General features: G+C 40.8%; 1 protein-coding gene across 1 annotated transcript in view; it reads left to right on the top strand.

Moving 5' to 3' along the window:
- GRIN3A (glutamate ionotropic receptor NMDA type subunit 3A) overlaps positions 1-26434 on the top strand; it is a 74674-nt gene extending 48240 nt beyond the window's left edge. Inside the window, exons 4-9 of the mRNA XM_030470444.2 lie at positions 8253-8398; positions 9844-9959; positions 12270-12421; positions 23504-23668; positions 24429-24502; positions 25750-26434. Coding sequence (XP_030326304.1) covers positions 8253-8398; positions 9844-9959; positions 12270-12421; positions 23504-23668; positions 24429-24502; positions 25750-26086 — 990 coding nt within the window. The 3' untranslated portion in view covers positions 26087-26434. The remainder of the gene's footprint in view (positions 1-8252; positions 8399-9843; positions 9960-12269; positions 12422-23503; positions 23669-24428; positions 24503-25749) is intronic.
- The last annotated feature ends 263 nt before the right edge of the window (positions 26435-26697 follow it).

The following is a 26697-nucleotide window of genomic DNA, read 5'->3' as shown; positions in this document are numbered from 1 at the left end:
CTGAACACCAGGTAAAGTCAAATACTGTTGGCCGTATTTCACTATGCAGGAGGCCCAGGCATCCAAATGAGTCCATCATTTTTCTTTCACACTTCATGCTTAACACATGCCTCCTAATCACTTCCAAACTGATTCCAAGAAGGAAAAAAATAACATTTAGTCCCCGTGTTGGATCTGTCAGTAACAAAGTACTCCTCTGATTTACCTTCATTTGATACTTTTGAACCAAAAGCCAGTACAAATAACATATTTAAGAAATTAGGGCTGTGCTGGTAGACAGTTCCACAATCTGCAGTTGGAATCTTTGTCCCGGTAACTGGTGGCCCATTTTGCAGCATGAAACCTTTGTTCCTTTCCTGGAAACCACTGAGCACTAGCCTTGCCTTACAAGTTTAGACCGTGTCACCACAGAGGATGGTATTCAGCACTGGTACCTGGGGTCAGTTGCCATATGACCAGGGGACAGGAGGATTGACAGTGTGGGCATAATCGACCAGCAACTGCTACAGCAGGAGAAGTTTGTAAGGAAAAGGATTTGAAGATTGTTGTTTTAAAGGCAAGAAATCTACCTACATTTCAGGCTACTGTCACATTAGGTTTCAGCCCTCAATTGCTTGTAGAGAACTGTGATTGCTTTTTGTCTGCAGACCTGAGACTTGGGATGGAAGGACAAGAGGGATTATTTTACCAGAAATCTCCCATGTTTCTGTGATAGTTTGAGTGTATATTCAGCCAAACAGGTCTCTCTCCTTTGCTTCTAATTTGAAAAGGACTTCACCTGCCTTCAGCTACATTAGCCCTATTTTGCAGAAAGGAAGCAGAAGAACATGGTCAATGAAGTGATTCAGTCTGGAGCATTTTTATGGCTGCTTTGTGCTGCTGAAGTGTATTTCAAACTGAAGTGTACTGAAAACTGATCTATTGCCTGTTGGGAATTACAGCCGCTTTTTTTTTTTTTTTTTTTTCCCCCCTGAGTCTATCCATTTTTCCTACAACAATTTACACTTACTATCTTATAGCTTTCAGATCTCCTGGAACAGAGAACTGTTCCCTCTGTTCAGAGAACTCTTTAAATGCTATTAAGAAACAGGGATAAACACACCTTTAAGTTTATATTCACCATAATTCTGTTCTTATGGAGCTTTTTGTACTGCCCAAGAGTGCAATCTTCAGAGATTAACCTATCTACCACAGACTGGAGTCCCCAGTCTCATCTCTTAGCTATACAGCTTCTGCAGCACACAGAGAAGTAAAGCAGATCTTCTAGTTAATTATTAGTACTCACACAGGGACCATCAATAGAGAGGCTTTGTATTTTTAGGCAGATACATATGTCAGTTTCTTTTCATGTATGCTCTTGTTGCAATGCGGGAGAATAAACTGTCAGTTCTGGACTGTGCATTTGTTCCTGAATTGAAACTGCTTATTGACTTCAATGAAGCTGTAAAGATTTATGCCAACTAATGACCTAGCTGAGTTGGATTAAAAGAGACAGGATTTTAACAAAATCTGACATTATCCTGGCACGCCAAGAGTCAGCTCCACTGACACTTTTTGCAGCAGAAAAGGGAAAGCGAGCTTTCAAATGTATTCTGCACACACCATCTCCTGGAGTCTGCAGGAATGTCTCCACTTCTCAAGCCTGAGCACATGGGACAGTTTCTGAACAAAGCCTCCACTTCCAGAAGTTCAGCTGTGAGTTTTCAGCTGTAAAAATCTGAAATTCATGTGCTTCGCTGTGAATAATTTTCTTTTCTTTCATCTCCCTCTGCACCCCATAAGTATTCACTAGTTAGTTTTCAAAAACTCTTGCAGATAAGTAGGGAAAAGCCCACGGCGAGAGTTCTACATTGTTTGGGTTTTTTTAAATTTTGTTTGCTTTGTTCTTTTTCCCGTGAAAGTTTGCTTAGCACTACCAATTGCATTTCTTTTATCAGTGGGTCATGAGAAATCTACTAGCAGCTAGATAAGCAGTTAAATGCATTGGTTACGTAAGGCAAGATAAAATGCTATTACTTCATATGCCGAAGACAGAAGACTCATTGCAAAATAGCAGATCTGTAAAAGCATGTCAGTTCTTCACAGCAGAGCAGACCACTTAATGCTACCCCTCTCCTGCAATTAGCAGCTGAAACTGAACAGTTTTTCAAGATTCTGCAGCAGTTCCCTGGCAGAGATCGTATTGTCACTAACAACAATTCTGCTCATACACGACATGTCCGTTAAACACCACGATTGGTGTAACACCACGTAACTAGCGCTATTATGGGACAAAGCTACTGAAAGCTGTTCATGTAATTTTTCCTCAGAAGTTGTTGTAACAGTTAGGAAGGTGTTTTCATCCATACTCCACCTTTCTATACACTATTAAAAAGCAGTATTGTAGGTGGTGGTAAAAGCTAAATCCATGTTAATTCTGTATCTGTCACTGCAGGGTGCAGTCACTGGCACTGCATTCCACTCTATACTGGGTTCCCCTTTTCTCATTTCCCTCAAAGAATAATTCATGGAGTTGAATTCGGTAAAGGAGAGGCTGACTGAATGAATGATGAAATCATTTTAATGAGTTGAGTTGCCAACTAGAAATCAAGTTCCTGAAGTTTTTCCTCCAGCCAGCTATCAAGATGCACAGAATAGTTCTGAATCAGATTCAGTGAGACAGTTAGTGCACCCCATTGATCAAATACTAGGAAAGCATTTCCTAGATTTCAGTCACTTCATTGCTGTAGAAAATAGCCATAACTTCACTTCCCAACAGATTTTTTGTTTAGACCTTCATTGTCTCTTCACAGCTCCCAGCAAGCTCAAACTCCTCAGAATCAGGAGGCAATATTGTATTGCTATTTTGGAGCTGAGACCATCTTTTCACTGAAGCTTTATTCTGAACACCTAGGGTTCTCACACACTGCAAAAATACATGACAACCAAGAGTGATACAGACCTCAAAATGATAGCAGACATGACAACCAGGGCACCAAGGAGGGAGCCTTTGGGCCAAATCTTACAGCTTTACAGCACTGAAAGGTCATACAGAAGCCAGAACCTGCTAGGAAGACGTCAAAACCCAACCGCCCAACTTTGGAGTATGTCAATGTTAACTGCTGGAAGCATCTCATGAATTTTCAGTTTTAAATCCCAACTTGCATAGGAGATTTCTATGCCTGAGTCTTTTGAAGTCTGAGTCTAGGTATTCTCAGCCTAGCTGATGGCACTGAATGCAGTGGCACTGTATTACATAAACTGGAATGTGCCAAGTAATGCAAAATCTTGACATTCAGGATTGTATTTTCCCGTTCCTGCTCCTGTGGTTTTATCACATTGGTATTTTCATGCATAATTGGCACCCTGAGCCATAGATGTATGCAGATACCCAATTCTTCTCAACATCTTCCCAAATAAAACAAGTTTTCCACTTCCTACTCAGCAGATGTTTTAACAACAGAAGACAGAAACCAAGAAGATCTAGAAGTAAAATGCCAAGCCAAGAAAACTGGTAGCTGCAGTATTTGCTGTTGGCAGTAAGCAGCACAAACATCATTTGTCTAGTAGCACAATGCTATACAAGGTACAGAAGACTCTTCAGAACTTCCCAAGCTTTTCTTGGCACTGTGAGCTAGATGTTCTGTGAAGCTCTTGAGTTTCATAAACGCTACTTGACCTCACTGTCTTAGTGCTCAGGTGACCCAACAACCACTTCACCTCCTCAGCAGTTCAAGGCATTCACATTCCCCCTTGTTTTCTTACACAGTGTAAGAAAACATTACCCCTTGTTTGTTTTCTTACCCACAGTATGTTTTCTTCAACAGTGAGGATTGTTCCTGGAAATACCAGCACAGCACATATATCCCACAGTAGATATTGTCCTTAAAGGCCACAGGGACAGCACTGGTACGCCAATTCCCGAAAGCATATTCGCTTCCAAAGGTTTTCAGCCTTACCCCTGCACCTTCATCCTGAACTTCCCAGCAGCACTTCCTAGTCCTCCCTCACAAGAGTTCTTTCTTCACAGAAAATGGGTCATCTTCTGTCTGACTATCTGACCTATGCAGCAAGATCCTCTGGTCTTGGCATTCCACAGCACTGAATCTGTGAATTCTGGTACTACATCCCTTTGCTGTGAGGTCTGTCATGACCATCTCTTGAGTTTGCCCCACATACTAACCCAGATTTAAATGGGAGGTCACCATGTGTCTCACAACTTCATGGGCAATAGCTTTCTTGCAGTAGACTGGGGAGATAGTTCTAAAAATTTGGGATGCACCTGAGTAGCTTGGGCATTCATGGTGTACAGCGGTGCTTCAGGTATAAAACTGAGTTTACTAATACTAAATCCCTGACACCCAGTATTAGAGCTGCAGAAATTATATTGTTAACTGCCAGAGCCTTCAACTTTTTTGGGAAAGCCACTAACCAGCAACACTAAATAGCTTTTTAATCCCTGAAAAACATTGGTTTTTTGCTACCCCATTTGTATGTTCATATACACAGTTACATTGCCCATGCCATTGGCATTCCCCTATTTCTCCCACTCAGCAGCTCAGCCAACACAGTCTGCAGTTCACTATGGTGGCCTTGCTAGCTAGCATTCAAAGGGCTGGTTACTCACGAAACACAAGTCCCACGCGTGGCAGCAATGCTTAGCTCCCATGCACTGCCTGGAGAGGCTGCTTGGAAGTACAGAGTTAGCCTGTACTGCTGGCTGAGGAGCAGTTACCTTCAACAGCAGTGACCCTTTTAAAAACAAGTGATTTCCTTTGCTCCCAGGTCTTCAAAAGGGAGGTCTGGCAGTTAAAGAGATGTATAAAGAGGGATGTATCATCTGTACCCATAACTTTCTTTACATCTGGTTCAAGGAATTGTCAAGCCAAGACTTGACTTTTCCCTGAAAGCCTCTCTAGGTCAAAACAAATGTTTCAATTTGTTACAGCCATAGACGTCTGATTTTGGAGAGACCTTGTAAGGTTATCTAAGCTGAGTGCCAAGAAGACTTATGTCCGGAGATGGATCTGCAGCTATTGCATTCATTTGTTTTTAATCATACTAGAATCACTAGCAAATCTCCAGCTTCTCTGTGGATGCAAAAAGTGCCAACACTTCCTACTGCCCATCACCAGCTTTCTGATGGTTATTCACCTTGACACTGACTGAGCTTTGGATGAGAAAACACAGGAGAGTATACACTGAACTGTTTGTATCCACATACTAATAAATTTGGAGAACTATTACTTCTCAGTAAGATAGCTTTCATATTTGCTGTTACTGATATGAAAGTAACTGTCTTCCCCAAATCGCCAGTTAAAAAAAAATCTTGATTCTTAAAATTGTGACTCTTCAAAAGCTAGTTTTTCATAGTTCAGGATTTCTCAGAGCCCTAAGTATTAGGATTTTGTTACTAGTTTAAAGAGAACAGAAAGACTCTTTCAATATAGGACACTTAAAATACAAGAAACACAAAAGAAACAGACAATGAGAAACAGAAAAGATTAAAAAAAGAGATAACTAATAAGGCAAGACTCACAGGAAGACTATGACATTTACCTATCCTGTCGGGACAGAGATATTTTTGGATTCCATCTGTTCATAGAATCTTCCCGGGAGAGGACTACAACAAGTAAGAGGAGCAGTGACAACTGATGAGCCTTGTTTCCGTCATGAGGTTTTTATCTTCTGTGATGCTTAGCAGTCTTAGTAGATGAGCAGCGAAGACAGTGGAGGTAGTCCATTATCTACTTTTGGCATCATTTTGCGTTGTTAATCCACTATTCATATAACTGCAAGAAAATCTTTTCCTCATGTGGATAGGCAGCAGTGACAAAAACCTAGAAGTCCTAAAAGACATAGAGGATTAAAATACTATTAAGATTTATCCTTCATAAAAGGAGTGAAAGGTCATCAAATACAGAGTTGCAGACACATAATTATGCTGAAGAAAGCATAGATTACCAGAAGCAAGTAGAGCATAAGATGCAAGGGATCACTACATAACTTCCTTACATAGACTTTCCAAGACTTCCCACCAGACATATGGTGTTGCTAGAGACAGGATATTAAGCCAGATGGAATTTTAATCTAATACATATTCCAATATTGTCATCATTTGAGGTGAAATTTGATGAAGTGCCCAACACAAAGCAAAGCATGGACAGTCCTCAGTTAAAGCATTTGGGACAAAAAATTGCATGAAGGTGTAGTTTTCTGCACCTGCACACTTCATTCAGTGAAGAGTGCACTCTCTCTTTTCTTCTAGCCTTTCCCACAGAGGCTTAAATAGTTAGCTAGATGTAGACACTGGTGACATTCTGAGTGAGGGATGCTTTCCAGTGAAGTCAGGAATCACCAACTGCAATTGACATTGTGGGCCACAAATATCACAACCAACACCTAAGTTGGCTTGGAAGCTGGCAGTATGGTTCAGTCCTGAGATTCAGTGGGGTTTTCAGTTTCTTCACTGAAACTGTCAAGAAATAAAACCTAAAAAATAGTGCTGACTATGGTGACAAGCTTCTTGGGGCATTGAGTGCATGGAACCCCCTCTAAACTTATTCTTTAAGCAGGTCATCTTCAATGTCTCGAAACTAGACCTAAATTTGGGTTGACAGCATTGTGCTGGAAGTCTCCATGATATATTGTCACAGCACAACTCTCTGTTATTAATGTCTACTGGCACCTGAATGTTGCAGCCACACTTCCAGGCAGGAACATTTCCCTCTGCGCCCACAGTCCTTCTGGCACAGCATGCACTATGGCCAGCTCCAGATGGAGGCACACTGTGCATTGCTTGTTCTGTGGTCATCAAGTCCAGAACACTTCTAAAAACATAGCAAGACTCCTTCCATGCCAACAGTCTTGTTCCTGGGTTGCAACACTGGGACCCGATCAGCAGAGCACGATGTGGAAAGCACCTGCCCACTTTACAGATAAAAATTGCCAGAAAGACAGTATATTCATACCTTCCGAGACATCAAAATACCATCCAAAAGACCTTTTTCTGTTCTTTTTCAGACTGAACCAGATGACTCTGCATTTACATCTGACCTTTGTTATTCTTAAATATACTTTTTTATCCATGGGGTCATTGAAGAGAACAGTGGGAAAGGTCTCATGTGCAGCTTTGTGTTGCCCTACACTGTTTTCTATAGACGATAATGCAGAGAGCCAGATGGATCAGCAGAACACCTCTTTGCTTGGTCTTTGCAAAGCAGAGCATGGCCATGGTGAGATCATCTTTGCAAACTGCTGTGAAGACCATGAGATTCCTGGGAAGCAAATAGTGCATGACTACTTCAGCCTTAGTTTTATTTGGCTTCCTGTGCTCTGAAAGTTCCACGTTTTAGAGGCTGGTACATTGCTGAAGGCTTTCCAATTAGTATGATCTTGGCAACACTCAGCCATCTCAACCAAGTGCTTGGCATAGTAGAGGACACTGCCTGACACCTCCATTGCAATGTGAGAATTTCCCCATGAGTCACTAAACACTCCAAAGATAAACAGGGTACTTTAGAAACAGAAACTTTTGAATCTTTTGTGAACATCCAAACTACTCGAGGGTTTAATACAGCAGGTGGAGCCAGTTGTGAAAAGGAAAGGACACAGAAGTGCAAAACTTGCTTGTATGTGTACAGCCTGGTAATCAAGCTTACAGCTTTGGCTATGCTGAGGGGTATTGAGGAGGAACTTCTTGCTGCCTGTGGAGGCATTTTGGTGTCCACAACACTTCAGTCCTGAGATTCTCTGTGAAGAATGGCAGCAAAGACAGCAGCAGTCTGTGGTAGGATGTCTAGGCTTCTAGAAAGGAAATAGCTGTGCTACCCTTCTGCGGAAGATTAAATCTCATTCTTAAGGAGAATAAAAGACATCCTGCCAAAGCAAATCCCGACTGTGGGTCGCTCACTGGTTACCCTGAGCACCAGAAAGTGGATACTAGCAAGCCTAGAGGCTTCTCATGGCACTTCCCCAAACACTGACTGGTTAAACACAAGCCAACTAAAAACCTAGATTTGGGGTTTCAGAGCGTCTCAAGGGAAACGTTTTCCACATTTAAAGAAAATCTTTATAGTACACAAACAGGTTAATCAGCCACCTGGTAAGTATTTTCAAACTTTCTCTGTAATCAGGAAAACTGATTGCAGGAAAACATCAGAGGCAGGTCTGTGAAGGCTGAGAATTTCTGACAAGCTGTTCACACAGCAGACCAAAATACCAGATGTGAAGGAGGCAAATGACTCTGCTAATCTGTAATTTCATCTCCTCAGCTCCACCACCCATCCCAAGGGTTTCGGTTTGGAACCGTGCGAGAAAGCAGTGCAGAAGACTATGTGAGGCAAAGCTTCCCAGAGATGCATGAGTACATGAGACGGTACAATGTCCCTGCAACCCCAGATGGAGTGGCATATCTAAAGTGAGCCTCCGCATGCAACAGCAGATCTGGTCCCTTGACCAGAATGCATGGCAGTGAGATGGTGATGGGTTTTCCACTTTCAGGATCATTTACCCCACAAAACAGTCATTGAAGGGAGTGTGGCAGATGAAGAGGAAAGCATGTAATCACCTGGAGGGAGTGATACTTGGAAAGCAAGCTAGCGTAGCACCAGCTGGAGTGTTCCCAGGGGAGCAGTGCTTCACACTAACTGCTAGCATGGGCAACGTATTAACCCTGGCATGTTTCTGTGCTTGGGAGCCCTTCATCAGGCAGCGAGAAACATTCAGGAAAAAAACTCACAGTCCAAGCAAAAGCTGCAAATGAGGTTCCCCAGCATCTTCAGCATGCTGGGAGGAGAGATGGTCCTTGGAGAGAAACCTTAAAGCATTTATCATTAAAATGAATAAAAGAAACATTAGACTGGTTAAAAAGTAATAAACACAAAGTTGTCTTGCTTTGGGGACTAATGATAGCACTGTGTTTCAGAGCTGGTGCCTAACAATGTGGGGTCACACAACTGATTTACTCTGCCAGGAAACAGGAGGGGTGATAATAAGCCTGAAATCATTCATTCATTTTACACATAGAAGTTGCATAACAGATGGCTTGAGAATTTTCCACCAGAAGTTGTTTCCTGTTTACGTATTTTTCCCAGACCCATCTTCATGATAATTAAGATACATGGCAGTTTCTCTGAGTTAAACTGGAATCAATCCATCTAAATCAATGAAGTAATGTAACTTCACACCAGGAGAACACCTGGACCTGTAAGGTGAAAAGAGTGGAGGGTGCAGTCCCTGGATCAGATGAGAATAGTCACTGCAACTGTTCTTTCATATCACCATTTTATGCAAGCATGCTATTCATAAATGATTATGTTATTAAAATTCAGTCCTCTGTGTTCATGAAGACTGAACATAGAGAAAAGCTGATCTAGGTGAAGGGAATTAATCTACCTCATATTCAAGGAGAAAGGAGGAGAAACACCTTTGAATGAGTTATTCTCCTGCATTTTTGCTCTAATGATTATAACTTTAACATCACAAAGAAACCAAGGCAGTGCTAGTATTTTAACAATTTTTTTATCTTTTCCAATAAAATTTTATGCTACCTTTCAATTGAGTCAAAAGTCTAACAATGTAGTATTTGCTGCCTTTCAGATCAATAGTATTTCATGGGAGCAAAATAAGTCCCATGCCTTGCTCTCCTGCTTTAGATGCACAAAGTTTGTATTTCATGCTCAGTTTCCTTCATCAAAATACAAATCAGTTCTGCATTTTAAATGCAGGAGTGAAAATAGCAGTCCCTTGTCTCTGTTTTCGTTCAGTAATCTTCCAGACAACTACATAGAGAAATGTTCAGCGACCATCACTGAGTCTCAGACTGTGAAGTGATTCTGTTTCTGACTTTGATGTTGAATACAGGCATGATCCAGAGAAACTCGATGCCTTCATCATGGATAAAGCACTCCTAGATTATGAAGTGTCAATAGATGCTGACTGCAAGCTTCTAACTGTGGGAAAACCCTTTGCCATTGAAGGTAATAATGAGTTTTATAATGTACTGCTCTGTTTCTCATGTGTTGCATTTGCTTTATTGTGATTTGGTATTCTCAATGAAACTATGCAGGTAAAACTGTGGACCCCTTGAAGATTATGGTAGAATTTTCAGGGATTAAGCAGAACGAAGTTTTCACCCTTTTCTTGAGGTTTTTGAGCTTTCCGATCATTTCTACCATCTGTTGCTGTGCTCTATATAGCAATTATTTAAAGTGCTTAGACAGTCCATCTCTAAATAAGTAGGCTCATTTCAAATACACGTGTTCCAAACTCAATGAAATATGTTCAAAATGCTGTTCTAAAGCTTCGTTCTCATTTGAAGCAGAAAAATACTGTTCCCATTTTAAAGGTCAGCTTAAAATTCCTGCTGAATGTGTACCTAATTGAAGCTAAAGAAGGGAGCCTACCCTGCTACGTAGCCTCCTGCAGCCCTGGTGTATTAACAAAAGACAGGTCGGAAGGCAGCCTGGAGGCTTGTCTGAAGGTGCTTCCAGTACAGGTGAGCACATTAGCAGCTATGAGACTTTAGGCATCACTTTTGTGATAGATGGCTAATGGAAATGATTGAAGTGCCGTCTTTCCTCCTCTCCAAGGACAATCATTCTGGCCGCTCCCATTGCACATTAAAACAACCTCCTTCAGAAATACTCAAACCTGATTGAGGAAGGCAATATGCTAAATGAAGGCCAAAGGAAGCAGAGCATTTTAATCATTTCAGCTACAAGTCACCGGCAGTAGGCATTTTGTCGAACGCTTCTTTTTGCTGTACCTCATGAGTGTCTCCCATTTGAATTCACACCAGAGACCTGAAAGCAATCCATTTGCTTCTCTTCCTTTTGTTATTCAGGAAGATAGATGCTCAAAGAGCTGTTCGGGCTGTAGCAGGATTTGTGTGTGCTCAGCTGCATGTTTCACTATGTGTGTGAAACCTGGTAAATCATCCACTTCAGAAAGGTCAACTCTACTGAAGTAAGCTATCAGCTTCCACAACTTTGAATCAAGTCAAGCAGATTTCAATACAGAATAAACCAAATAAGCCCTGAACTATGTGTTTTTACATAACTAGACTGCATATCACACAATTACAAAACAAATATGCTGCAAATATGGTATTCATGAACCCTAGCTATGTGTTCTCTGAAGCCATTCCTTCAATGTCAGCAAATATATTCAGGCAGAAATACAGGCACAATGCACAAAAGTAAGCAGCAAGGGAGACTTGTGTTGCAGGTACACATATCACCACATCATTTTGCAAAATTGAAAAGCAAACCACTGTGATGGCAAGTTTACCATTCATGTACATTTGAGGGGGGGTGTTCATTTTCTTCCTGTGCTGTTTTGCTTTTTGTTTTGTAGGTGGTTTATTTGTTTGTTTGTTTGTTTGGGTTTTTTTTTAAAGGAGAGTCTGAAATTCTGAATTCTGGATTGAAAAAAATCTACAGTGGACTAGAAAGTACTCTTTACAGGCAGTTGGCAGGACATCTCTGCATGCAACTGCATGTCTTGTAGGCATGAATTGTGTTTGTTTTTCTAAAGTCAAAACCCAGATTCTGCAAATTTCAAGACCATAGAGTTACTGAATGCATTTTCATTTACACTAAGTCCTTTACCAGCACTTTAATGTGGTAAAAGACAACACAGTGGCTAAAAACTATATTTATTACTATCTGAAGGTCCATGGCACTGCTTGAGCAGAACTGCACAAATGGAAAGGATATCCCCTGGGCTTCAAATTACTGTGTAACAGCAATACAGACTGCTCCCATATACATTTACATGCACAAAGCTTGTCATCAAAAAATACATAGGAAGAAAAGAAAATGTTACAGCTGACACCAAGTCACATCCACTGCTCTAACAATGTAAAGGGATCACAGAGTGGTTTTGCTTGGCATTAAGACCCTTTTACATTGCTTAATCAAGATAAAAAAGAAGAACCCATGGCAAGGGCATGCAAAAGGCTGTGTTTCTAGAGATAACACAGATTTATTCATCTATCTGTAAGTCCATCTTAAGTTTTTGAGCCTCCAATTTTACATATTACTTCTTTGGCCTTAATAGTTTTGAATTTGTATATCTTGTTTGTATTAGGTTAGTTTATTTTGCACATCAAAAAGTCTCATGTCATCATTCTCAGTCCACGGTAATCAGCATGCAGGTTTCAACTGGCTTGCTGAAACAGAATGCGAACTTAATCTGCCACGCTGGTAGTCAATAGCTGAAATGAACATACGTTAGCAAAAAGCAGGCAAGTAAAAGAGATATGATTGTACTGGTTTTCCTTTTAGGATATGGTATTGGTCTTCCCCCCAATTCTCCGCTCACCTCAAACATCTCTGACCTGATAAGTCAGTACAAGTCCCATGGCTTCATGGATGTTCTGCATGACAAATGGTACAAGGTTGTTCCATGTGGGAAAAGAAGCTTTGCTGTCACAGAGGTAAGTGATGAACTTGGGTCACATAAATAAGGATTTTCTCAAATTGCTGTTTATTTCCCCTCATTCACAATGTGCAGTAGACATACACACAGAACAGAGGTGGGATGCAGCTGAAGTAAAGCATTAGACCTCAAAAGCAATAGATGCTATGCCCAGCAGCATTCAGATCAGAGCACAAGAAAAATATCAGCAAGACTGTGCTGCTAAGTTAGGCACACAGCACATGCATGAGACAGCCCTTCTGGAGACAAATGGGGCATGTAAAATAGTATTAACAGAACTGATCTGGCACACTGCTTAACAGATACATCTCATTCCACTCAGTTATGTCTGTCACCATCCACTGGATCTGTCAGTGATTCTGTACCATCTCACACAGGAGCAATAGCTAAAATCACTAAGACAGAGACCTAAAGCAAGAGCAAAAGAAGCAGAGAGAGTGGAATTTAGTACATCACAAATTTCTAATATAACCCTGATCACTTCCTAACATGGGTGGCATCTACGTATACCAAAGATAGGACCAACCTAGAAACAGTCCACTAAGATATCATGCCAAGAATAGAAGAGAAGCAGGTCTCACATCTAAGTAGATCTGCTAGCAATGGAAGTAAATCTCCATGGATTTACATCCTGGTATCAAATCAGAGGAGTTACGCGAGCTGATGGCAGCTGAAGATGTAGGCCATTATTTATGAGAAAAAGACTCCTCTTACCAGAATAGCAGTTTTTTTGTGAAGTCCTCTAGATTGTCAAGGAAATAAAGTACTGAGGAATTAAAAGATACAGCAATGCATGAAGCTTAGAGCATACACTTTTACCTCAAGGTCTTCCAAAAGACAGAAGTTACGTATTCTTACTGGTACAAAACACGTAGCTAGAAATATGGTATCTCCTCAGAGCATTCAGCCAAATACCAAACCAGTCCTGCCTGTTCCCTGAGGAAGTAGTAGCATGGCCATGCTCCCCTAAAGAGAAGCCCATTTGCTAAGGCTTTGACTGCCACTTTTCAATGGTCACCTGAGCATCTTGACTGCAAACTTCTGACTGTGGACTAAAACACTAGAAAACTAGCATATTTAAGACATAAGACAAAATCTGCATTTGACTTTTTTAATACATATATTGTTGGGATATTTCTCACTACATTTTTTACATTTTCATTAAGATTGTGTTAATATTAGACGTATTTTAACATTAGACATTCATAGAAGAAAATTCAATTTATTTTTCAACGTACTCAATTTTTAGTATTTTGTGATTAATTCAACACAAGAAAGCACATTTAAATAAAAGCATGTATTCACTGCTGTTTCTGATTATCTCATCTGAAGATTATATTATCATCTAACAAGACATGTATCTGGGGAATTTTCGTTTTAATGTAGCTGACACACGTGTTCCTGACAAGCACTTAATTCAATGACCTCTTGTTACTCAACATTTTAATACAACCTTTTGAATTAAACCTCTGTAGAATTGTGGTATTAATTACCACAATTGTCTTAAGATGTGAAACTTTTATACCAGAGACAAATTTATCTCCTTGATAATTCCCCACTAACAGAGGAAGGCGCTTCCCCTGATCCTGAGCATCTTACTCCAGTAGCTGTATCCAGGGCTGTATTCTCTGTATTCCTAGAGAAATAGCTAAGACACAGAATCAATTCTAAACATTTTCCAGTAAAAAAATAGTTTTATTTAGTACTGGTTTTCCCCCAGAATACGTACTTGCTTCTTTAAGCCCATGAGATGATGCACTGCATTGCAGGAAGAAAATATGAGAAATTCAGTAATACATATATATAAAAATTATGAATAAATATACATATATAGGGGGTGCATGCTCAAAAAATTACTAATAGAGGTGTATTAGCAAAGAAAGTTTGACAACCACTGTACTAAGCCTTAGGATCTCAAGACTCTCTCTAGCAACAGGAGCTTTTTTCTGCCACAACAAATACAGTAGTAGAGGAAATAAGACCTGGCTAGCCAAACTGCGGAAGGCATATTATAAAACCAGCTGGATTTGTCTTTGAAGAAAAGCAAAATGAACAAAGATAGAACAAATGCTGCATTCACACTGTAGAGAAAAAAAATCTCATAGGCAGCATGTCAGTTTTACAGTTATTTTTCTGAAAGCCCTTTTCAATTTAAAAACATGAGGGAAGACTATACAATTTTCCTGCATTTTCATAGCAGCCTTCCAATAACTTAAGGGGCCTACAAGAAATCTGGAGAGGGACTTTTTACAAGGGCAGGTAGTACAGGACAAAAGGGAATGGCTTTAAGCTGGCAGAGGGTAGATTTAGATTAGATATTAGGAAGAAACTCATCACTGTGCGGGTGGTGAGACACTGGCACAGGTTGCCCAGAGAAGCTGTGGCTGTACCATCCCTGGCAGTGTTCAAGGCCAGGTTGGATGGAGCTTTGAGCAACCTGGTCTAGTGGAAGGTGTCCCTGCCCGTGGCAGGGGGGTTGGAACTGGATGATCTTTAAGGTCCCTTCCAGCTCAAACCATTCTATAATTCTGTGATTTTCATTAATTCCTTTATGTTCAGGGAAGCAATACTGAGAGCCACTAGTTTCCAGGTAAGCCTTAAACTTCCCTGTGCTCATGGCATTAAAAAAAAAATGACATGGTTTACATACTTAAACGTTCCTGAAGGCTTGCCAACAAAGGGAGAGAAGATGGGGAAAAAAGCTGCTGCAGTCCTAGAAGAAAGCACTGATTTTGTCACATGAATAGTCCCATGCAATTCCATTTTTCTGAGTGTTGAATAGGTTTTAAGCATGGGGTTTTAAGGGAGGTTTTAACATGCTGTGCTTCAAAGTAATTCAGTCTTTTGAGTGTAACTTCCATATGATGGTCAGAAAGTAAGGCAGGTCTAGCTGCTCTGGGGCTGGTTATCTGACTGTAGTCCTCATTTGATTTTCCATTGCGCTAACCCAACATGCATAACTGAGTTTCTTTTCAGAGGCCAAGGTCCAACAAGCTGGTTCAGGTGACTAACCTGATTCTAAAAAGTCACTCAAATACTTTGTCTTTAAACAAATCCTCATATACTCAAAGGCCTTATGGAATAAGAATGAGGAGAAACAAAAGACCACTTGTAAGTCTGTGCCATTGTGGGGTAAGCTCCGCTAAGTCCAGACCCTCGTTTTCCTGAATTCTTCTACCATTTCTCCCATGAGCGTCCCCTTCTTTTCATCCACTCCCCTTGGCCAAGAACTTGCACATTTTAGAACCTGTGATTTGATAGGTGGGACAAATCTACTACACTAAACAGGGCCAAGCAGCAGGCACTTTCTAAAGCATAGCTTCCCCATCATTGCATCAAGAAGCATGGGAGTTATTTGTGGTGTTATCTTTATGTCAGTTTGTATCCTTTACTCCTGTACAACCAAAAATCTGTGTTACTTAACTGCCTGCAGTCAGTCACAGTAACATTCAGCAGATTCACTGAAGTGTGGATGAGCTTCAACACAGAAGCAGGTAATTCATTTTCAAAAAAGCCTGGGCTTCTAAGTTGGTACTCATTCAGATATATTATACACCGAACTAAGACCCAGAGATAGCCTTTTGATAGCTAGGCTAAGCCTTTGTATTTTTCTGTGTCTTCTCAATAAATCTGGTCTGTGCCACGCTGCACCTGTTGACCAAAAGTAGTGACCCCAAAATGGGAATATACTTAGGTGAAATAAAGATCATTATAGCCTTTAAATGGGTGAAATATCCATCTTCCTTTTTTGTCATTACTTCTTAGGCTGTACCTGATTCTTATCCACCTGCCCACCAAGGTTAATTTTTCTTTGGATTTGTTTTGAGATTCATCTTCCTACTCATCACTTTTTTCTAATCTTACACTAGAAAGTTATATTGCCTGTGGCAGAACTCACTGCTAGCTCTTTCCATCTCTCTCTATCTGCTCATTCTAAATTGCCTTTGAAAACAAAGTTGACTTAGAAGGGCATGATTCATACTGGGGCTGGAAAATTTGCAGTGACTCCTCAAGCTGGTAAACCAAATAAAGATGAGTTTGAAAATGCAGAGGTCAGAAGGGCTTAACTCCACTGTCTATATGAACCTCTTCAGCAAAAGCATTTGCCCAAGGCATCTTACTCTGGCCAGCACCCATTCATGGATGATGCAGCTAACTCAAACTTGGAATTAATTGTTTCAGTGAATTGCATCTTACCCTCTCCACCAGAAGTAATTGTTGGTCGCAGTGCATCTTCACGCTGATTGCTTGTCCCTAGCAATATCACTTGAGTACTCTTGATTTAAAATTGTTATATTCTAGTCTATAAGGAATTTCTTTGCTGTAAATTTGCTAAGTCCCTACTTAGGCCAGAGCATGGTGCAGGAGGATAGTGGAGCTGGCAGAGTTAGATTTGCAGGTATTACATCTGGACATAATCAGTGTCATTCATTTTCAACTTGCATACAATAAATTTAGCCCTTCCTCTACCCTACTGTTGTTCTCATTAATGCCACTTCAGCACGGGCCAGGCTCCTAGGACTTTCCTCTCCAGCACATTAGCTCCCCCCTAGCTCAGGAGAGATGTCTAATTCTTTCTTTCCGTGGCGTTTTTGGGAACCAAAATACAATTAATTGGCAGCTTTGCAACTTTCTGCTCATGGTAGTGGAACAGCTATGGCACAAAGCCACTATGACAGCAGGCAGGGTGGATGGCCTGAACAGGCAAATTGCCTGTCAATTAGCAGAGGTTTTGACTATTCAGACCAGGCAGTAATAAGCAGGGCAAGGTGTTTAGGAGTTGAGCTGGCACACTATGGTTTTTCAAGACAGAGTGAAAGAGAAGAGCCCCTTCTGGGCCAGGGAGTAGTCAGGCTTTGCGAAAGTCTGTGTACAGACTGTTTCCTAACGTTTAAGCTACATTTTTTTAAATGTTACTGTGTAAACTGTATCTTCTGTTTCACTTGAAAGGCTTATGTATTCTCCATTTGCAAGTGTCACAGGACAACTGAAGGTCTAGAACTTAGAGACTGATTTGCACAGACTGGCAGTTCAGTCAGATAACAACCAATACATGGAATAAAAAATATATTGCTACCTAACAATATCCCAGCTATTAACATCAATAACTTACTGATACTTCACACAAACAGTATCTAACCTGACATTTACAATAACAACATATGTAAATACACACACAGTGACAGCCTCAACTGACCCTGTTACTGCAGACCCACTATTTCCCATGGGTGGTGACACCGGGGAAGGCACAGTGCCATGTACCTCAAGATGGTGCCTGAGGGAGGGGTCCATACTGCTAAGGTTGGGGATCAGTCACTGACCATGGGCTTCCGTCTGATCCAGAGCAGGCACACAGCAAAGACAAAGTCCTTTCATCCTCTCTTCTTCTCTCATCAGTGGTGTGATCCACTGATGTCTCTGCTCTGGAGTCTTTGACGGAACTTGTTTAAAATTGACCTTGTGACTGAATAGGTGATGTGTGGCCTTAGCATCACCTGGGATGCACAACTAGACAGTGCCTCGTTCATCTTGCCATGATTTTATTAGTTGTTATCCGGAAAACTGTGCTTTTCTGCTCCGAGTTTTGCCTACTCTCTTTAAAGGTCAAGAGTTAGTTTCCTTTTTTGTTATACCCATCACCTGACAACCCAACAATCAGTTTTCTAGCCATTACCTTGAAACTCTGGTGTATACATTTGTCTCTGATGTGCTGTGGGTGTCAAGGGAAGACATGCAGACCCCTCCACAAAGGGAACAAACTGCCCTGTGTTCATAAATAAAACCTGCCTGTCAGTCACCTTTCATGGTACCTTGTTACGAGTGTGTGAAAAACAAACATGAAGAACAGGATAAAAGATTCTGCTGCCAAGACAATTTGCTCAGTCTGCACATATGCTGTCTGGGGAGGAAAGCTGGCCCTTGCTCACTGCCAGGACTGAGAACATTATGAAGAAGGGTATTACAAAATGACAGACGTTGTGTGAAGAGGCAGTGGCATCTGGACTTGCCCTTGGGTAAAAAATACTTTCCACAGTGGTCCTGAAGAAAGGAGTACATGAGTATTGAGTCTGACAACAGAGTCAGAGGAAGCATGTTTTCAGTCTCCTGGAAATGAGCAGCAGATTTAGATTCACCTGTGGAAACTGAAAAAGAAACCCCTAACAAAGTGCACTACCTGGCGATACAGAGCTGTTTTTCCCAATTCACCAGCCTGTGGTGTCACAGACGGAAACAGCTTCTCAGTATCTAATTCAGATTGTATGCGTATTGTTTTTCTTCCAGCTATTAACAGGGCTCGGAAAATGGATGACTTGAAAGAAAAAGATTTATTACAAAAGGGAGTATTTTTCCAGATCAGTGCAAAAGTCCTCACAAGAGGGGAAAGGAACTTGTCTTGCAAATTTGAGAATTAGATAGAATCACAGAATCACAGAATTGTTAGGGTTGGAAGGAACCTCTGGAGACCATCTAGTCCAACCCCCAAAGCCAGTTTACAATTTACCACACCAAACCCCATGATGTATTCTCAAACTTTAATTTAGAAAACGAGTCTGCACACAGAGGCACTTGACAATGTACTGCCTTGGAAATACTCTTTTTTTTCCCTGGTACTCTGACAAATTTCTTATAAATCTGCCTTGTACTAATTCTTGCTAATTATGGCTGATGCGAGACAATGATTTACAATATTTCAAAATTTGGCACTTGAAACCCTGAAGCCACGGTCACTGGTCTTCACTAAGGATAATCTCACTAAAGAGATTAAATACATACTACTTCAATGCTGCTGCTTCTTGAAAGCACAGACATCCATAGGAACCGATGATAAATAACAGTATCTCTCCAGCTACAAGAAATGCCATGATCCGGAGAGGGGTAACTGCTTAGTTACCTAAATACAAGCATCAACATCAGTAGGATTTTGCAAACTTACTGAAATGCCCAAATGAGTTTGGATATCTGCCCTTCATATCCATTTATCCTTAGTAAGGCTGAGAATAATTCCTTCTTCACAAAGGTTCTGCAAAATTTAACTTCCTTATCTCAGCAAAGCTTTCTGAAATCCTTGTGGGGAAAATGCTACAAGAAAGCATAGTTTATTACTATAGCTAATACACACATGATATCTCTATTTAGTGTTTGGGTTCAGGAATGTGTACCTCAATGCCAGTACTGTGCTTACAACCTGCAAAATATCCACAAAAATCTTTAGAGGCTTCTAATTAGTCAAAGCTGGGCCACAGGCATATTTGATGTCTTATTCACTTCACCTTCTCAGTAGCTTATTCACCCTCTCAGTACAACCAGGGAGAGTAAACCATTTACAGTCTTGTAGTAGAGAATAAAGCAGGAGTTTTTTTCCATTAAATCCAGTAATGAAATCACTGAGTGCTCTTTTTTTGTCTCTGCTCCCCCCTTCAAAGAGAACACAAACATCACACTCCCTTCCTTCTACTGAGGGCCCAAAGAAAAAGCATATCACTACAGAGGAGGCAGCAGGAAATGTTTAGGTAGCAGTTGCAGATATGGGCTGATAAACTGGGAAAGTGTCTCCAAGGATATATAAAGAAGCAGATACCTGCACTTCTGTTCTTGTATTTGTTTGTTTCAGAAACTGCCAATTTCCCAATTTGCAAGTGGCAAATAACTTAGAGGCTGTTGCCAGTGTAGTGCTTAGCACCAATTAGCTGTAATCATCACAGGATTGACTACGGTTGCTTATTGCTTCACATGGGCATAATTGAGATTCTTCTCCTAAAATGCAAGGAGCTATCTCCTGAATTTACGATTACAAAGTTGGAACAAAGACCATGTTTTTATCCTAGGTTAATGGAGAATACACCACAGGATGGGCTCTTATTTCTTAAAAAAAAATAGTCATCAGTTGGTTTTCTGTTGCCAGCAAAGACCTAATACACACACCTCTGACCCCTACCACTTCAGTAGAGAGAAAAGCAGTGACACGGAGAATCCAGGTTATTGCTGCTCTTTCCAAATTTATTCTATATACGCAGGTACAGACACATACACAGACTACAAAATAAGTTGTAGAGCTTGCTGCTCTGATATTGATCAGCATGAAGCTGTGAAAATGAGAGATGCCTCTATTAGATGGTTTCCTTTAATATTTAACATGTGTGTGTCTCCAGGAATTATGAACAGCTGATAAATTGGTTTTCTACAATGACATGCAAATGTGTTGATATTGCTACAAATAATCACGCCATACACTGTAAAACACACTGTGCTAATTGTTTCTTCCCTACCTCATTTGCCAACTGAATTTAGTCTCAAAAATGCCCCTCTACTGTGCAGCCTTTATCACCAGCTCTTCCAGTGCATTCTTCTTTACTGCCAGATGATACATTATTGATGCTTTGTTTTGGCTTTTCCTTTCCTAGCAAAAGATGTCTTGTTTGGGACAATTTCAGAAGCTATCCATTACAAGTGAAAAACACATCTGAGATGCCAGTGCTGGAATTTCTTTCACCTGTTTCTAGGGAAGGTAGAAAATTATTCTGCAGAGCTGACAGGACAACGAGCCAGACCCTCGTCGGCATAAATCAGAGCAGCTTTACTTAAGACAAGGGAATTATATTTCATGTAAGATGCTGGCCAAATGTTCTCCCTGCAACAGTACTGGAGTGGCATCAAACACTGACTTCCGGCTGGAGGAGACATCTCACATTTGCAGGAATCCGCACTGTAATTGCCACTGTGTGTCTTTTTTTTTATTATCATTTTGAATGGCTAGCAGTTTATCATAGTCCATTAAACCTATTTCCTATTTTCAGAGCAATATAAATACTCCCTTCCATACCTAACACTAGCAGATCGGGCCTCCTTACTGATCTCCCATGCCTCTGGGGACTTCTGCATTACTTCTCAAGAAGCTAAGCAAAAGGACCTTCACCAGCTTATTCCAAGGTTTCTGCCACTGGCGGAGTTAACGACAGTGTCCACCCTTAGACTGTTAGGACACCAAACAGCAGTAGCCTGGGATCATATAAACAAAGCAAATTTATTCCTTTTTAATTATTATTATTCCATGTCTCATTCAGTTTATTTTTTTATTTACTGTTAGTTCTGCGTCTTTAAGGAAGTTGTTTCGTACTTGGCTTTGAATATTCTTTTTTGGAAGGCAAGTGATTTGCATTAGTGCTTCTTGGAGAATTAGCAAAAGCACATTTAACCGGCATGTTCAGCTGTACGGGTAGCAGTTTTTTTGCTTCTTGCAGATGTTCATATGTGCTGAATTCAGAGATGGGCCATACTGAGGTCTTGGCTCTAAAGACCTTTGGAAAAAGGTCACATGTGGGGCCTCATTCTGCTTTTATGCTACCTGGACTAAAATTTGGGCTTCTGTTGCTAATTGAAAGAAAGAGGCCAGGTCACACAGACCTCCAGTCAAACACTTTTGAGTGGTTTGAAGCTTTATCACGCGTGATTTTTATGTTGCCCTCCTGTTCCCCTAACTGGAAGGACAAAGTATGGGACAACAGGTTCTCACCAGTAAGAAATTCCAATGCTGAGAGGAAAGTTTTGCTTTTAAGTTGGAATGATGGACTCTTAGAATCAGAAGACCCTTGTGCCAAGACTCTGACTCCCTTCTACCCCAGAATCACTCTAGTGCATTTTCTCACCTTCCTTTCCAAGCTGCAGTAAGTTTCTTTAGAAATTGCTTTTATATCCCCCTTATATCCTTCAACACCCTTGAAGTGTTTATTCACTGGTACAAAAATTCTCTTCCCAAAAATTCTGCTCAATGTGCTGCAGGGCAACCAGGTTGATTTTAGCAGAGAACCCCTAAAATAAGAGTTTATTGCCAGTGCCACATACAAAAGTTCTCACTCTGCTAAATTGCTGCTTTGTTCTTGTTAAACATCTGTGATATGCTATCTCCTGTCATCGTGTTTTAAATAACAGAAATAAAATATGAAAACCAGACAAGCAAACAAAAAGGGATTTCCAAGCCTTCAACTTCAACGGGCTCACCAGTAATCAACTATAGTTAAAGTCATGAGAAAGCACAATCCCCGCCACCACCTACCCACCAAACTAACAACAAATTGAAGGAACACAGAGGTCAATTAACCAGGATGATAGCATCCCAGATATCATCTCCTGACATAAAATCTACCAAAGCAATTTTCTGCCTTTTTTTTTTCTGACTAGGGGAATAGCATTCTTTAGTAGAAAGGCACAAGTAGAATTCATATTCTTGGAAATATTTCCGAAGCAGCCTGTGGGCAGTAATTATTAGCAAGAGATTTTAGCTACTGTTACAGTCATAACTGAGTTATAGAGGCATGAGGATAAAGTTACTATGATTATACGTAACATGCAAACCTGACCCACACATCGGAGTGTTTGTGGTAGAGATTGCTGCTGTGCGTGGTTTCTTGGTCTTAAAACATGGTTAATGCCAAAAAAAGACTCAATTTAATTAAAGGCTTCCTACTCTACATGAAAAGGGTGGCTCAGCAGGACAATGTGGGAGTGTTCCTGTTTTTCATAATTGCAGCTGGGGCTCCTAACAAACACAGTTTCAGTGCTGTTGACGTAGGGAGTGGAGAGGTGCTGTATTTGTGCTACTACTTCAAAACATTTTCTCCATGACATTCCATCAAGGGTAAAGCACAAAAAGAGGAAGTTAATAATCAATTCCCAGAAAATATGAACAGTTGGTCTTAGCTCACTGCTGATGAAGGACTTGAAGTTCATTGACTGTAGAGCAAGTCAAGGAGTATTTGCTTTTACGAATGCAAAGACACCAGAAATACTGGATTCTCGTATGTGTTCAACACTTACTCTCCTTAGGGAAACTGCACAAGGAAAAGATTTCCATGGTCTTTGGCTGATTCTCATTCCCATGACAGGTCCTTTGCTCTGACTGAACACTGAGCTTTCTGCAGCACTGAAGGGCTTTGCTGTGAACAGTATCCAGATTATTCTGCATTATTTGACCACTATGATTCAGTGGTCCACAGTGACCACACTTCCAAGTGAGAAAACAGACGTTGGTAAAATACACTTCACAGCCTACTTTCATAACTTCCACTTTTGATTTTATTTACAGACACTGCAAATGGGGATCAAACATTTTTCTGGGCTCTTCGTGATGCTGTGCATTGGGTTTGGTTTGTCCATTCTCACTACCATTGGGGAACACATCGTGTACAGACTGGTCTTACCACGAATCAAGAAGAAATCCAAGATGAAATACTGGCTCCATACAAGTCAGGTATGTATTCAAAAGTAACCCCATGAAAGTCATGTGGCTGATTTAAAAAGCTTGGGCAAGAACAAGGCATAAAAGGTTGTAGGAGAACTGATGATTGGCATTTCAAATGTGACAGCAGCTTCTGGGATTTGAAAAGAGTTACTTAATGGCAGAATGAGCAGCACAGAGGAAACGGTTCAAATATTCACAATTGCTAAGCCTTTCCATTTGCACTTGTAACCTTAAAACTCTGTTGGAGTTTTAACCAGAAGCAACAGTGGTGTTGTGCTGAACTGGCTAACCAGAACATTTTATGTCGCTGTTATGGCTTCCCAAACTTTTGATGGATGCAGGAAGTGCTGGATAACCTCCTTCATTGTTCTAGGGAAAATAATGGAAGAAAGTTGCTCTAAGTGTTTGCTTTAAAAGAAGAGGTTACTTTGAAGCAAAAAGCACAAAAAGGAAGACCTTCTATTGCTTTAAAGCAGCACAGTGAAAGAGATCCTTTAGAAAGTAATGGTTTGCCAATATCCAGTTTCTTCTGAGGAATTTTAACACCAAAGATTGTTCGCACTCTGTTCGTCAACCTTTCAGATTGCCCTTCCTTGGGAAACTGTGGGAAATAAATCTGTTGTAGTGACAAAGCACAGACATTGCTTGTATCCTTGAGTGTGCAAAATAACTTACGCTCGAGTCCATCACACAAAGCCCAAATTGTTTACCTATTTATGGAGCTATTCTTATCTTGCTTTTACTAATTTATTTTTTCTTTTGCCTCTAGAGATTACATCATGCCCTGAACACTTCATTTATTGAGGACAAACGCCAGCATAAGACAAAACGAGTAGAAAAGAGGTAGGAAGTTTTGCGTGCCTTAAAACAAACTACAGAATTTACTTTGAAATTAAACATATTGTGTCTGGATAATATCTACTTACGGATCTAATACACCCCAAAAGTAACAGAATCAAAAGAAACAAGATAGAAGTGACAAGGGAGGGAAGTGGAAATTAAAATTAATTGTTTCCAATAGAAAGTATTAAATCTAGAAATTTTATTCTTCCACTATTTTTCATACAGCTAGTAAAAGCACCCCCATCCTAAACATAGTTTTTGAAGTTCACTGCCCTTGTTTTTAGGTAATTAATTACTTCCATAGTAAAGCACAGGCAGATAACTAGGGCCCTGTGAGACTCAACCTCACTTTATAAAATGAATGTGTACAGGTATGTCCAAAAGGTAAAGCAGGTAGGAAAGCCGACCTCCTCTCCCACAACAGCAAACTCTATGCTTCCTTATGTTCCAGCTGGGAGGCCACAGTGTGCTTCTTTAGTCAGGAAGAAATTCTGGGAGGTGCCATGATTTGGGAAGGCTGCAGAGTGAAGTTCCCAAAAAAGAGGGAAAAGATTGTTTTAAGTCAAAATATTTTGGAAAGACTTTTCCACAAGAAAACACTGAAGCATTTGAAAAAGTTCCCAAATGGGAATTTCCCCCCAACATGGAAACTCCAAGTTCTGTATTGTTCTGTCAGGAATCATCTGTACCTGCAAGGTTTGGTTACAGCACATCATTGTGTCCACCCTGCAAAGTGCAAGCAGCTACTCAGGAAGACTTCAAGTCTAAATAGCACACTTTCCTCTTTATCTCACTACACCAACTCTAGGCAGCCTCTTTCGTCCTCCATGGGAGCAAATGCCCAAGCTAGCACAGAGTATTAACACACAAAGGACTAACACTGTAGTAAACTTTGGATATTGCAACCACAGAAGCTTTCAGAAGGCTTTGGAGAACACACATTTTCCTGAGCTGGAGTTGAGAAGATTATAATTTCTTAACTAACAAAAAAGTTTTGGGGAAGGGAAGGTGAAGTCTAGGATTCTGTTCTAGTCTCTGCTACGGTTTAATCGCAAAAATTTGGCCATTTACATCCATGATTTGTGTTTCTCAAGAAAAATAATCCCAAGGATAAAGGAATTATTAGTATTTATGTGTAATTCATAACAGTAGCATCATATTTTTCCAATAGGATGGTTCACAGGGGAGGGTTGCATACACACCAGGGCAGGCTCTGATTTCATATTAACTCTCACATCTCTATTGAGGTCCCATGTAGGGAACAGCCAGCATGCTGTGTGGAATATGGCCAATCTGGGCAACAGCCACCGGAGAAAATATATCTGCACTGACGAAGGGCAAAATGAGGTGGTGATCCGACAGCACCAAGACATCCCCCTGCCACAGGTGAGGAGAGAGACTCCAGCTTCCTTAACAACCAACGGGAAAGCAGAGTCCCTCAATATTGCTCGGATGTCAGTGATGGAAGAGCTTACAGAGCTGGAGAAGCAGATCGAAATCATCAAGCAGGAGCTGCAACTCGCCATGGACAGGAAATCAGAGCTGGAAGAGTATCAGAGGACAAACAGGACTGCAGAGCCCTAGGCAAGCATACCTGGGCCCTTTCCCCTTTCTTCCTTTCTCCCCTTCCTCTGTAAAATTTGTTACACACTTTTATAATGTCAGAAAGAGGTGCAACAATAAAGCAGGCAATATGCTCTTCATGAGAGCAGAATCGCAGCAGCTCACAGCCACTGCCACCCTCCTGAGTCCTCCTCCTTCCATAACAAGTTTATCATTCTCCTGGCAAATATCAGCCATTCCTGAGGAAGTGGAGAAACAAGGAGCATCCGAACAGCGAGAGTTCCTCGTTCCTCCACTTGACAGTACAGCAAGGTTTCCACTTTTTTAGCCCTTTCTGTGCATTAATTAAAAAAAAAAAAAAAAAAAAAAGAAAAGAGAGAAGGAAATTTAAACTGCTCATTGGAAGCATGTCCCTTGTTGGTATGTTTTTGTTGTGGTATCTATGGGTCTAGTCTCTGTTCATGCTAAGGCTCCTTATGTTTACCTCATTACACCAGGTGCTAGTTCTGTGTTGGCAATCCCTTCCCTCCTGGCACAGGCTGTGGTTTCATGAGACAAATTCTTGGTGGCAATCCCAGTACACACCATTCCCTCAGCTCTGTCAGCACAAATGCAGATGTGGCTGCTCTGTA

This window comes from Strigops habroptila, chromosome Z (assembly GCF_004027225.2).
Source record: "Strigops habroptila isolate Jane chromosome Z, bStrHab1.2.pri, whole genome shotgun sequence".
Lineage (NCBI taxonomy): Eukaryota > Metazoa > Chordata > Aves > Psittaciformes > Psittacidae > Strigops > Strigops habroptila.
This window is presented reverse-complemented; position numbering and strand designations above follow the sequence as displayed.